General features: G+C 41.0%; 4 protein-coding genes across 4 annotated transcripts; all 4 read right to left on the reverse strand.

The window, feature by feature from the left end:
* LOC128709390 (uncharacterized) lies at positions 1 to 1245 on the reverse strand. The gene has a single exon (XM_053804388.1). The coding sequence runs from the start codon at positions 1243 to 1245 to the stop codon at positions 1 to 3; it is 1245 nt and encodes a 414-aa protein (XP_053660363.1).
* Positions 1246 to 6987: 5742 nt separating this feature from the next.
* Positions 6988 to 8886, reverse strand: LOC128718513 (uncharacterized). Its single transcript, XM_053812136.1, has one exon. It carries the CDS (start codon positions 8884 to 8886, stop codon positions 6988 to 6990), a length of 1899 nt encoding a protein of 632 aa, XP_053668111.1.
* Positions 8887 to 9798: 912 nt separating this feature from the next.
* Positions 9799 to 11286, reverse strand: LOC128718514 (uncharacterized). Its single transcript, XM_053812137.1, has one exon. It carries the CDS (start codon positions 11284 to 11286, stop codon positions 9799 to 9801), a length of 1488 nt encoding a protein of 495 aa, XP_053668112.1.
* Positions 11287 to 11840: 554 nt separating this feature from the next.
* On the reverse strand, positions 11841 to 13184 carry LOC128708518 (uncharacterized). Its single transcript, XM_053803497.1, has one exon. The coding sequence runs from the start codon at positions 13182 to 13184 to the stop codon at positions 11841 to 11843; it is 1344 nt and encodes a 447-aa protein (XP_053659472.1).
* Between the last annotated feature and the right edge of the window lie 81 nt (positions 13185 to 13265).

Genomic DNA, 13265 nt, shown 5'->3' on the forward strand with positions numbered 1-13265 from the left:
CTAAAATACAGAGGATGATGATGATGAAGATGATGACGATTGTTCGAGCTTCACTTCATCTTCCTGCGCTTCCAACTCGAACGCTTGTGTAATGGTAGACGATGCCATATCCTGTGATCTTACGCTACTAGTTTCATAGCTTGCCGCTTCCGCTGCTTGAAATGCCTTCGATTGTCTAGCCTCTGTGCGTCTGCGACGATGGGGCACACTTTTGCGAACCCCAAGCACCTTAACCCTGGTGGCCGAATTGTGCAATTTTTTACGCATAAAAAGCTCCACCGTAATGTGGTTCGCACGATGCATGGGAGTGGTACCGGCATACTCAAACAATCCGAGAATGTTTTTGTGTACGTACATCGGGCGCTTCTCTTTACCGGCACCGGTCCAGCTGAAACCAGCAAATAGTTTGCGGGATATTATTAGGTCCAGTATGGTGTGCATCCTATGCTCGGGATCTCGCTCTAGACCCAGGGTGGTATCGATCCAGCAGTGTACTTTCTTCTGATATTCTTTGTCATTCAACTGTTTTTCAAAGTTTTCCAGTTCGTCCATCTCGGTTAGCAGGTTAACTTTAAACTGCGGAACGGGTGGGAACGATGAAACATTCCCCAGCGCGTTCGATTCCATGCGTTCCATGGCGTACTGCATGGCATTCGATTCGATTTGCTTCGCAAGTAATGATTTTTCCACCTGACCGAATCCTTTCTTTAGTTTCTGTCTGATCTCTACCTGATTGCTCTGAATTAAGCTTTTCAAATCGTACATCAGGCTCAGCAGCTGTGGGCACGGTTTCGCATCTCCCAGTGGATCATTCTCCTGTGTGTTTATGCGTGCGAGTAGTTTCTGCACCTTTCCTTTCTGACGGTTCGTTTCCGACTTTGTCCACTGATGATGCTGTTTGCTTTGTGCTCTGTGTTGGGCTGTACTATTCTCCAGGTCAGGCGTAGGTTTATTTGGTTCGATTTCATCCGAATCGTACTGCATTTCCATCGTTTCGATCATTTTGTCGGCCGATGTCAACGATTGTATGTTTCGGCATAGAACTTCACATTCATATCGCTCCCATACCTCTGTCGGTATGCTGTATTCGTCTTGAAACAGTGCGTTCAATTTACGAATGCTCCGCACCGAAGGCCAACAAAGATACGCACTTCCATTATCATGCCGTTGAACCCAGGTTGCTGGCACAGCAAGCAGCTCCTTATCCCCGGCAGGATCAATCGTTTCCACCAAAATGTACGGCATCCTGAATTAAAAAAAAACTATTGCATTAATTGCTCCGACCGTAAGTAGAGCCCATTCCCGAACCCATGATAAATAATGGCAATCTCTCCGTACCTGTATTGCAAACACACAACACTCTGTTACGATTTTTCGTCGTCCAAGATTTTTTATCAAGTATCCCCGAAGATTAACTTAACTTTAAGTAAGTTAGTAAGATATATCAACAAACAATAAACAAATATCTGTCCACCCGATTATGCTTCGCCAGGCAGCACACTTGGCGTCCTTTCCCGTTGTTGATGTCAACAACTGTCACTCCGTCGAAGTCTACTGCCAAATGTCACTTGGATGCTCGCGAGGAAAAGGCAACCTCCGCGGGGACCACTTTTATTTCAAATATTTGAATTAAAAAAATGTTACTCAGATGTATGTTGAACATTAACACAATACATTTTCATTTCATTACATTTTATTGAGTCAAATAAAATGGATAAAGAACAAAATGAGAACATTTATCATAAAACGAAGGCTTAACTACGGCGTAGTACGTAACACTAATTATCGATGCAAAACGATTCCATTCGCATCTACGAGCAATTTACTTTGAAAGTGATTGCAAACCTACAGATACTTGTTTGTCCCTTACGATAATTTGAGCATGTTAAATTTTAGACACGGAGGTACTTGGTATTGGGAGATTCGTTTCCTTCATGCGCCAGTCAGCGTAGGTGAACTGTTTGTTGAAGAATTTATCCACATTTTCCCGCATTAACGGCGTCGGTTCTGATTCCCTTCTAACATTGCTAGCGTACACAAATAATTGTATGACGTTGGTGTACTCCGAAAAAGGTCGATAATCACCATTTCGTTTAATCCAGTAAAAGTTCTCCAATACTTTGATATCGATTAGCCAGTTGAACAGTTTTAACAAACGTGTTTCAACATTCTGTTCATGCCCAACGATTTTGTCAATCCATTTGTGAACTTGCTGTTGCATTTTGGTGTCGTTTAGTCGGTTCTCAAAATTGTCCAGTACCTTCACGGATGTTATGCACTTGCTTTCATTCGCTAAGCTATTGGCAGGAGGAGCTTTCCATTCACGATCTGCTTCGGACAAAGGGCGAGCATTTTCGGTGCGGCTTGGTGCCTCAACTATCGCGACCGGTTCAGTTGTTGCAATTGGTTTTTTTGCCTCGATTGTTCTCACCTCCACACGCAAGCTGGGTGTAGCTTTGCGCAAGTTTTCCAATTTACAGCTTCATCGAGCGTAGGCCCTACATTTTTCAGTGTTGCAGTTATAGCAGTCGAAGCTGTTGCAGGTATTGTAACTATTGTAGGTGTTGCAGCTATTGTAGCTATTGGAGGTGTAGCCACTGCTGTAGGTATTTTGATTATTGTAGGTGTTGCAGCTATTGTAGCTATTGCAGGTTTTGCAGCTACTGTAGGTATTGTGATAATTGTAGGTGATCCTGCTATTGTAGCTATTGGAGGTTTTGTAGCTACTGTAGGTATTGTGACTATTTTAGGTTTTGCAGCTACTGTAGGTATTGTAAATATTGTAGGTGTGGCAGCTTTTGTAGGTGTTGCAGCTATTGTAGGTGTTGTAGCTATTGGAGCTGTTGTATCACATTTCCACCTTTGAGCATCTGCAGATTCGGACTGAATAAATTGTACCACTTTCACTGTAGTCATACGACGTGTAGGTGTGGTTCCGCTGTATTCTAATAATTCGATTATATTTTTGTACTTTTTCAACGCCATTTTTTCAATTCCACCTCCCCAATTGAACTGAGCAAAGAGCTGCCGATCGAATATCAGATACAGCGCTATTTTCAGGCGTGTCGTTTGATCGGTCTCATTTTTAAGGGCGTTATCTATCAGGTTTTGAATATGTTTCCGAAATTCTGCATTTAGTAGCTGGTCATCAAATCGCTTTACATCTTCTATTGCCATAAGCTTTCTGAATGTACTTATTATATTAAGGTCAGCTTTACTTATCACCTGTGGACTGTTGTACGGCTCTCTGAGTATGAGTTGTTGCATTTGTTGTTGAATATTTTGTTTAATCAATAACGCCATGTGTTTATACATTTGAGCCAAACTTTCGCGTATATGTTTCTTTATATCTTCCTGATTGCTAATCATCATACTCTTCAGCTCATATATCAGATCAAACAACCGTGCAATGTCAGCATCTACCGGTGGCTTGGTGAATGAGTGGGTGGGTTGAACTCTTTTCGATCGCACGTTTTCGTAAGAATACCAACTCGGTGCATCATCGTTACATGGTACATTGCCGTTACTTGATGCATCGTCGTCACTCGATGCACCTTCGTCATTGTGTCGAACAACACTAAAAGCCCTTTTGTTGGATGATCTATTACGAACCGAACGAGTCTCAATAGTACGACTCAAATCTGAAGTAACGGTCGAAGCAGCATCGAGCGCATCATTCCTATGCTCCGTTCGAAGCAATGTGTAGTGAGTTTGGTCAGCTACATTATCCCGTGTGCTTACAGCAGCCTCATTCTCATCGAATGGCACATCACCCGAGTCCGTTTCTAGCGGCAATTCTACAGGAGGTTTTATGTCTCCAAATGGATCCTCGCTTTCCTGGCCCGTTTTAAAGATAGGGAATATCTTTTGCTCATCTTCTTCCACAACATTCTCAACCGGTTTGTTTTGAAGTTCGTCCCGTTTCAAACGTTTCAGACGAGGAACACGGCACAGTTCTATAAAGTCATCCACACTTGCATCATTCTGCACCTTATCGATAGTTTTATAGGCGGCTATTAAGTTGGGAATTCCTCTACACAGGATATCACATTCATGTTTCTCCCATCCCTGCAGCGGTGCTGTCTGTTCTTCCAAGTACGTTTTTATCGTATCACAGTCTGCCACAGGTAAAAAAACAAAAGCCTCTCCTGGTCAAGACATCTGGAACCACCATCACATCTTCCTGGCCCTCCGCAAGATCAAGTTTTTTCTTTTTCAACACAACGTACGGCATCCTAAAATCCTGACACCGGGCGCAAGATGCATGGGAATATAATTGTTACGACCCTCATGTTACGCATTCCTAGGTATAATCTGCTCACCTCTATCTGCTACACACGCTTTTGTTATCAAGTTTATCACACGAAATTGATGCATGGGATTTTTCTTGTTGTAGAATTACTTCTGAAAATTGTATTTCCCTCCGCGAGTCGATATGCGCCAAGGATACAATACAGCAATCAACATAGCGCATTGAAAACAAATTCCGGTCAAAGTTGTCCCAAACAACGCCATTTTAAATTTTAAACTGACAACTAGATGTCCATTTAAAAAATTACACACCGACACATTGCAGCATTGCTGATCGTTTGCTTTGAAATTGCTGTTCAATTGTTCCTCTGTGTAACATTTATTAATTTCTCTAACGCTCAATAATGATTAACGTTATTCATATAAACTGTTTCTTTTCTGTTAGATGCACACGTGAGCTGCTACAAATCTTTCTTGATAGATTCGAACGAAAAACTTAACATTACAAAGATATACGTCCATTTGTTACACTAATCTTTGCAACTATACACCTTCAAAATAATAAGTAACTTTTCATACAGAATCACCGATCACTTACTGTGGTGGATGCTAAATAGTGTAATTTTTCTTGAAAGAACTTTACCACATACTTGTGATTTGCTTTATGATGGGCAGTACTTGCTACGTATTCAAAGAGTCTAACGAAATTGCCATAACTCACAATCGTTTGCTTTGTCCTACTGAAGTTCTGCAAAAAACTTCCATCTACCAGCTTTGCCAATATTTCTTCCATACGTTGTTCAGGGTCGGATATGGAGCCAACGGTGTTATCTGCCCATTTGTGCACTTCCTGTAGATACTCTAAGTTCCCCAGTTCTGCGTTGAATTCGAACATTCCTTCAACGCACGTTATGGGGTTAACGTTAACTTCTACAATCTCTACGCTAGCTTGGTTCGTTTGTTCCGTAACCGGTTTAACTTCCGTCATGTCCCGTTTTTCCTGCATCTGAATCCGATCTGGAAGTTTCCTTTTTTTCGATCTATCCTCTCTGGCATTATCATTCATTCTACTTTTTTGATAAATTCTTCTTCTTTTGGCCACACATCTACGTACGCCGATAATATTTATTCTCGATCGTGAATGTTTAATTTTTAGCTTAAAAAAAGTTTCCACGTATTTTAGATCTGCTTGATGGTCCGGTGTGGTACCGGCATACTGGAAAAGTTCGCAGAAATTAACATATTTCGCTAAAGGTATGGTTTGGGGTCTGCGTTCATTCGTCCAGCTAAATTGGGTAAAGAATTTTCTGTCCATCAATAAATCCAATATATCCATCATACAAGTTCGTGGATTCGTTACCGGATGAACAATGCCGGATATCCAACTGTGAACCTTCTGTCTATATACTTCATCGTTTAATCGAGCTTCAAATGCATCAATATCTGCCTTACAAGTGCACAGTTTGACTACGAATGTTTCCGTGGTGCCCAACGGATTGCGTTCAACTTCTGCATCCGATGGTGCTGAAATATCTACACGCACAGTTCCAGGTGGTTTTTCTGTAATCAAATCTCCCGGAGCTCTGTTGGCTACCAAAGCAAACATGGTTTTCTGCATTCGATAGAAATCTTCGTCGAGTCTCTTAAGTATTTCTTCCTGATTGCTTTGAATGATACACTTTAGCTCCTTTATCAGATCCACTAACTGGGAAAATGGTTTAATATCTCCCAGCGGGTCATACTCGAGGTTACTGTTTGGCGATTCGTTTCGAACATGAATCGCTTCAAACTGCCCTGCAGAGGAGTGTAGAACTCCTAATGGATCCTCTTCCGGAGTTGGTATGTCTGGCATAATTTCATTCTGCAAGTTTCCTAAAACGTTGCACCACGCTTGGCTGCCTGATGGTGTATCGTTTTCTACCTTATTTTTTTCTGCAACCGGAACATCTTCTGCAGGTTTCCATTCTGTTGAATTCGTTTTGGAGCGCTGTTGCGTTTTAGCTAACAAATCCTTTGCTAATGCTAACGGGACGTTCCTATAGAGAATTTGACATGCTCGTCTTTCCCAATCGGCCTTTGGAAGGATGCTCTTGTCGGCAAGCATCGCATTCAACTCGCTAATTTCTCGGACTTTAGGCCACCGCAGATAAACCTTTCCCTTGTGCTGCACGGTCCAAGTTGCAGGTGCTACATGCAGCTGATTATTTCCTGTATCATTTATCGTTTCCGCCAAAACGTACGACATTCTACAATGTATGATAATATGAGAATATATGAAATTCTATTGCTTACCGTACTTACTTTGCAAATCTCCCCAACGATGTAGTTTTTGTGACTCTATCTACTGTGTACCAACACCAACCGCTACCATCGCCAAATTCGTTTGACAGATATATTTCCTGTATTTTGTTTGTAAACAGATCCAGCAGTTAGGTTGTGTTCTCTGCAAATTATGTTGTTTCAGAATCAAACAGGATAAAACACAACACAGTTTGCCTGTTAGCTTTCCATCGAAGCGAATTTAATATTCCATGAAGTATTTACCACTGTACAGCACTAAACTAATACGTATGGCATCATGTTGATGGCCTTACTTACATAACTTTTAAAATAAAGTGTTTCATTATTTCTAACTTATTGCTGTATTGCATAACTTTCGCACAATTTCATCAAAAAAATTTAATCTTACTTAAGAGTGTGTAAGCCTTTAAGACTTATTCCCTTTTAAGACATATTTCACCCTTCAATGTTGCTAATGCAATTCAAAAAGAAATTGGAAACGTAACCATGGTTAAATATGATGGTATGATGTATCACGGATCTGCTGGCATATTCAAAAAGTTTAACAAAATTGTCATAGCTTTCCAAAGGCAGTTTTCCACTATTTGCATCCATCCAACTGAAGGTTCGCAATACTTTTTTGTCAATTAACCGGTCCAGCAAATCATTCATGCGTTTGTCTACATTGGTCACCGGACCAACGGTTTTCTCGATCCATATTTGCACTTGCTGTTTAACCTTCACGTCGTTCAGTTGTTCTTCAAATGTATCCAGTTCTTGTACACATGTAATGCGCTTGACATATTTTTCTGTCAGGATTTTTCCGGATGATGCTACATGGGAACTATCTACGTTTGACAATGTTTGCCTGTTTTCTCCTTCATCCTGTTCCATACTCTCATCATGTTCCATACTTTCATCCTGTGCAATGCTTTCACTTTCTTCAATCATCTTATCCTGTTCAATCCGTTTGCCTTTCTTCGCTGTATCTTTCCGTTCTATACCTTCATATTTTGCGTCCAAAAGAACGTTTGGTATCGTTTTCTCTTGTGTCGAATCAATAGTCTTCGAACTGCACGCCTCAGCATTACGGGAGATTCCCTTTCCTTGGGCCTGTATTAGCCCTCGCATTCTGTTATAAAATGTCTTTATGAAAAAATTGGATACTTCAGCTTGACTGGAGCGATGCATTGAAGTGCTGCCTATGTATTCAAATAGTTTTCTTATGTTGAAGTATTTTTTCAATTGATGTTTGCCATACTTTCCGGTCCAGTTGAGCTGATAAAACAAATTACCGTCGAATAGCATATCAAATATTATTTTCATTCGTCTCAGTGGTTTTGTCTCATATTGTATGTTTGAATCTACGAAGGTTATAACCTTCTTTCGAAATTCTGTATTTCTTAGCTGATCGTCGAGACGTTTCACATCTTCTACGGTTTTTAACGTGTGCACATAACAATCACCCAGCTCAGCTGTTTTACTCTCTGTGTGGTTCGAACCCATCTGTGCATTTTGTGTAATCAACGTCAATATGGTTTCTTGCATTCGATTGAAACTTTCTCGTATGTTTTGCTTTATCTCTTCCTTATTGCTTATTATTATGTTCTTCAGCTCATATATGAGATCGTATAACTGAGAAGAATGTTTCACATCTTCCGGTGGGTCGAGCCTCTCGGCACGGGAAGACCAATTCTGTGCATCGTTACCACTCGGATCATCACTTTCCCCAACAGCAAAAGCGGGCTCGTTTAGAGGCTTGTTTCGTGTCGGATTACTCTCAGTAGCAAGGTTCAATTGTGATGTTACTGGAAATAGATCACCGAAAGGATCGTTCTCTTCCTTCGGATCGCAGCATGTGTACAAGTTTTCTGTCGACAGTTTTGGAACCGGAAGATCCCCAAATGGATCCTCATCCTCCAGTGGATTCATATAATTGTACAGTTGTTGGGTTGCATTGCTAGTCGGCAGATCCTTCGCAACAAACGTTTGCACTGCTCTGCATGATGCAGTGTTTTGAATTGGATTCATGCTATGCTGATCATTTTTCTTCACTCCACGAGTAATTACGCGTATATTCAATTTGTACTGCTTTTGCAAGATTTCCAAAGTTTTTTGGGCCGATGTTAAGGAGGGAATGCCCCGGTAGATAATTTTACATATTTTTTTCCCCCATGAAGCCGATGGAGTGCTGTGTTCATTCGCCATCATTTCTTTCAACGAAACATCGCTTTTCACACCCGGCCAGTACAAATACCCTATCGCATCATTCTTCGAAACAATCCACGTTTCTGGCACTGTTAGCAATTTCTTGCTCTCGGTATTTCCGATTATTTCCACTACGGAGTACGGCATCCTGGAAACATTAATATGCAAATGTTATGTTACATGTACGAAATGCAGTGTCGGCTACCCACTTTGTTTTCCTTTAATTTTGCAGTCCAATGAAATCTCTAGACAACACCACATGCATACGCTGTCGAAGGAAAAGAAGGCTTCCAAGTCGAACGATAGTGCAGTATTCTCGACTTTCTTAGATAAAAACGTTCCTTTTTTCACACCTTACTACCGTATCAGCAACGAATCCAAATTGCAGCAAGTAAAGCTTCTCCTTGCAAAATATTGTTTTCGTCTGAAATGCCCGCGTTTATTGTGCGCACGAAATCAACAACAAATGCTCGTCCCTTCGAACAATTTGATCTGACAGAACCGTTCAACGCTGTACGCCGAGGAAGGTAGACATTGCATTGAAATATTTCACTCTACGAGATCGTGCTCAAAACGACCGGTGACTTATTTTCGTTAACAAACTTCCACGGTAAGTTATTTAGTACGTAGGAGAAAAAAAAATCCCTTAATTTGATACAAAAACATGAAAGATGGACACAAACTGGTTAATGCTTTAAGTCATATTTATTACTTCAGTGTGGCTTCTACGATGTGTTCTATGTTCTACTCAGAGCTTAATGAATCTTTTAAATCATTCACAGTGGCGGACCTTACGGTCATCCCCCCCAGGTCAGTTTTTTCCAACATCCAAGACCCCCACCCCCTCGGGATTTTTTTTTTTTTTAATTAGGGGCCCAACTATCCAACCAAAGATATTGATCCGCAACTGGTCATTCATATACATCTTTTGCGAGAAGTCGTTCAAATCGGGAATAGATTCTCAAAAAATTCATCAATCTTCAAAGGGGATTCTTGGATACTTACATGGAAGTCATAAATATTGGACAATTCATGAATCTTTGAAACACATATTCACATTCATTCATTCATGTCAAAGTATCTTGAATCTGAATCAGAGTCACTCAACACTAGTTCTACTCTTCTGCTGGCATATCTTAATTTCTTGTTAAAAAAGCTTGCCACAAATACCTCATCCGCACGATGTGCCGCAGTGGTACCCACGTATTGAAATAGTTTAACAACATTGCTGTACGACCTCATTCCGTACCTGCCCTTTCGCGCGCCTATCCATGTGAAGTTGGAAAGAAAATCTTTATCAAATAGCAAGTATAAAATCTCTATCATACGAACTTCCGGATTATTCTCGTAGGCAACATGATCGTTTACCCATGTATGCATCTCGGCACGATATTTAGCATCGCCAAGTTTACTTTCGAAGGCATCCAGCTCTTCTATGCAGGTTAACGGATTCACAATGGAGATCTCCGTGTTGGCATGGTCGTCTGAATGTTGTGATGAATGGCCACCCTCCGTTATCGTAGTTTCACCAAATCTTTCTACAGTTTGTAGTATGGAATTGTTTTCGGCATTCCACGAAGCTGTTGAATCGACTGTTACTAGCTCTGGTGAAAGGTGATTGCGTACTGCTACCGCAGAAGTTTGTTGCAGTATTTTTGTGAAAAATTGCCCCACATATCTGGGAGTAGCAGTATGCATGGTGGTGGTACCGGCATATGCAAACAAATTAACAATGTTTCCATATGCCATAAACGCTAGTTTACCCGTGCTACGTCCAGTCCAGCTAAAATTTGATAGAAATTGTTTGTCAAACAGCGAATCAAGTATCTCTTGCATGCGATGTTCCGGATGTGTCTGATGACTAATGGCGCAATCGATCCAATGTTGCACCTGCTTTTGATATTCCTCGTCGTTCAACCGCTCTTCAAAATCAGTCATCTCGTCTATACAGGTTACGGGATTTACATAAAACTCCATCGCATTTGCTGATTGGAAGCATTGCGCAGCATGATCGGGAACCGCTTCTTGCTCTACACTCAGTAATTCATTCCCTACAGAATGCAAGCATTTTTCTATGCGATAAAATCCATCGTGCAGCTTTTTCCTTGCCTCGTCATGTCTATTTTCTATCAGACCTCGGAGTTCATTGAACATTAAAATTATTTGTGATTCGTCCGGTTCAAGGTCTTCGTTGATGGGCGATTTTTTACAAACAGGCCCTGCAGTGACATCCACATTCGCTTCGATGGTTCTTTTCTTTGGAGCAGAAGATGTTTTCCAATGGGTTTGCAAAGTTTTTATCATTTTGCCAGCCACCGAGAGAGACTGTATGTTAGAACACTTTATCACACATGTGTGCGTTTCCCACGTGGCCAACGGAGTGCTATGTTCATCTGTAAGCAGTGCATTTAGCATATTAATGTTCCTAACATTCGGCCAGCACAGATACACCGTTCCGTCATCGTGTCGCTGGATCCATCCTTCTGGTGCTGCCAGTAGCTCCTTGCTCCCGACAGCATCGTTTGTTTCTACCAAGACATAAGGCATCCTAAAAATGTTCTGCAAGGTTTTTGTTAATAAATATACGTTTAAATTCTTTTGCTGTAACTGATCCCCTCCCTTACCTATTGCAGAAATTGATGCAAAAATCCCAAACTGTTTCCAATGTACGAAATGCTCGTAATGGTATGCGGCTATTAGTCAGCTCAGCAACACCTTTAAGCTAACGTACCATACACTTTACACCTTGAATGCACCAAATATTTGAATGGAAAAATATCATTCTATCACGATTTAGTTGCTGCTTATTCGGCGTCGCTTATTTAGCAATTGTTTACTTTTGTTGTGATCAAATAACCATAACAATCAGATGTCAATCGAATCCGTTGATTGAAATATTTCAAATGAAGCTATGAAACATGCTATCAAACTAAAGCTATCAAACTTGCACCAAGCGTGTCCTTTTTCCCATTTTTGAACATATCTATCGAAGTACATGAAGGAAAGTTAACCTCTATGCAGTTCAGTGTGGTTAGGAAACCATTATTTATTTTCCCACACATAATATACACCTTTGTTCCATGTATTGCAAATGTTTCAAATTATTCGGATTCATCTTCTGCACTCATGCATAGCGTTGGTTGCAGATCGTTCATAGCATCGATTTTTAGCCTTTTATAGCCTGTATACTGGTGATCCACAACTGCTTGTTGCGGTTCAACTGTACTAATTGTATACTCTACATTGTTTTCATCAGAATCGTCGATTCTTTCTGCATTCTCGTATTCCACCTTACTTAGCTTAACATATTTCGAACTGCTGGCGACTGTGTTGATGTTTTTCACTCCCATTCTATTTTTAATTGACCTCGGTGCTGGCGTATGTGGAACGCATCTTCGCATGCCTTTTAGTCCAACTGCTCGGACAGATGCATGTCTAAGCTTTTTCATAAAAAAATTGGCCACAAATTTCTTATCTGCGCGGTGCAAGCTAGTAGTGCCTACATAGGCAAACAGCAGAATAATATTTTTGTACTCTCCGAATGCGTGTTTCTTCACGCCTTTGGTACTAGCACCGGTCCAGCTAAAGTTTGGCAACAAGTGCCGATCGAATAGCAAGTCTAGTATTTCCATCATGCGACATTCTGGATTACGCTCATAGGATACGACGCTGTCTACCCAATGTCGCACTTGCTTTCGATAATCATCGTCTTTCAGTTGTTCTTCAAAATTATTCATTTCTTCCAAGGTTTTCAAAACTTTCATGTTGAAGGTCGTTGAAGCAAAGCTTTGTGATGTTGCGTTAAGTGTTCCGGTAGCTGATGTCGGCACTGGTTGACCCGTTCGTTTATGCATCATGGCGACCATGGTTTTCTGTATACGAAAAAACCCTTCATTCATTTTTTTCGTCATCTCTTCCTGATTAGAATCAATGAGACTCTTGAGCTCATTAAACATCTGAAAAACGTTAGAGCTCGTCCTAGTTTCTTCCAGGGGATCAGATGAAATGTCCGGTTTTGATTCGTATAAAACTTCCTGAGCGTAGTTGTAATCCTTGTTTTGTCCGGTTAAATACCTCTCGCGTACATTTTTACCTGGTGCATAGTTACGCTTTGGATTCTCATCAGCATCGGGACTTTTGGGGGCGACTCGTTTAGCGGGGTTGGTTAACTTTTCGCTATGCCTTTGAATACCTTCTATTGCCTTACTTGCCAATGCGAGCGACAAAATATTATGACGTATGATCATGCATTCATGTTTTTCCCACATCAGTGACGGTACGCTACAGTCATTCTGCAGTAGTGCATTCAATGTGGTAATGTTTCTCACATTGGGCCAACAGAGATATTGTTTCCCATCTTCTCCCTGCTGGATCCAGCTTTCCGGTGCAGCGAGCAGCTCGTTATTGCCAAGAGTATCCGTCGTTTCCACTACCACGTACGGCATGCTGTAATCCATGGCGTACAATGTAAAATTTCATTATGCTAGTTCTGTCTTTGCGTTTGCGTTTGTCCAAACAATCTACTT

Source organism: Anopheles marshallii, chromosome 2 (genome assembly GCF_943734725.1).
Source record: "Anopheles marshallii chromosome 2, idAnoMarsDA_429_01, whole genome shotgun sequence".
NCBI classification, from domain to species: Eukaryota; Metazoa; Arthropoda; class Insecta; order Diptera; family Culicidae; genus Anopheles; species Anopheles marshallii.

Coding starts and splice junctions, on each gene's coding strand:
- LOC128709390 (XM_053804388.1), bottom strand. CDS start 1,245: ATGCCGTACATTTTGGTGGAAACGATTGATCCTGCCGGGGATAAGGAG.
- LOC128718513 (XM_053812136.1), bottom strand. CDS start 8,886: ATGCCGTACTCCGTAGTGGAAATAATCGGAAATACCGAGAGCAAGAAA.
- LOC128718514 (XM_053812137.1), bottom strand. CDS start 11,286: ATGCCTTATGTCTTGGTAGAAACAAACGATGCTGTCGGGAGCAAGGAG.
- LOC128708518 (XM_053803497.1), bottom strand. CDS start 13,184: ATGCCGTACGTGGTAGTGGAAACGACGGATACTCTTGGCAATAACGAG.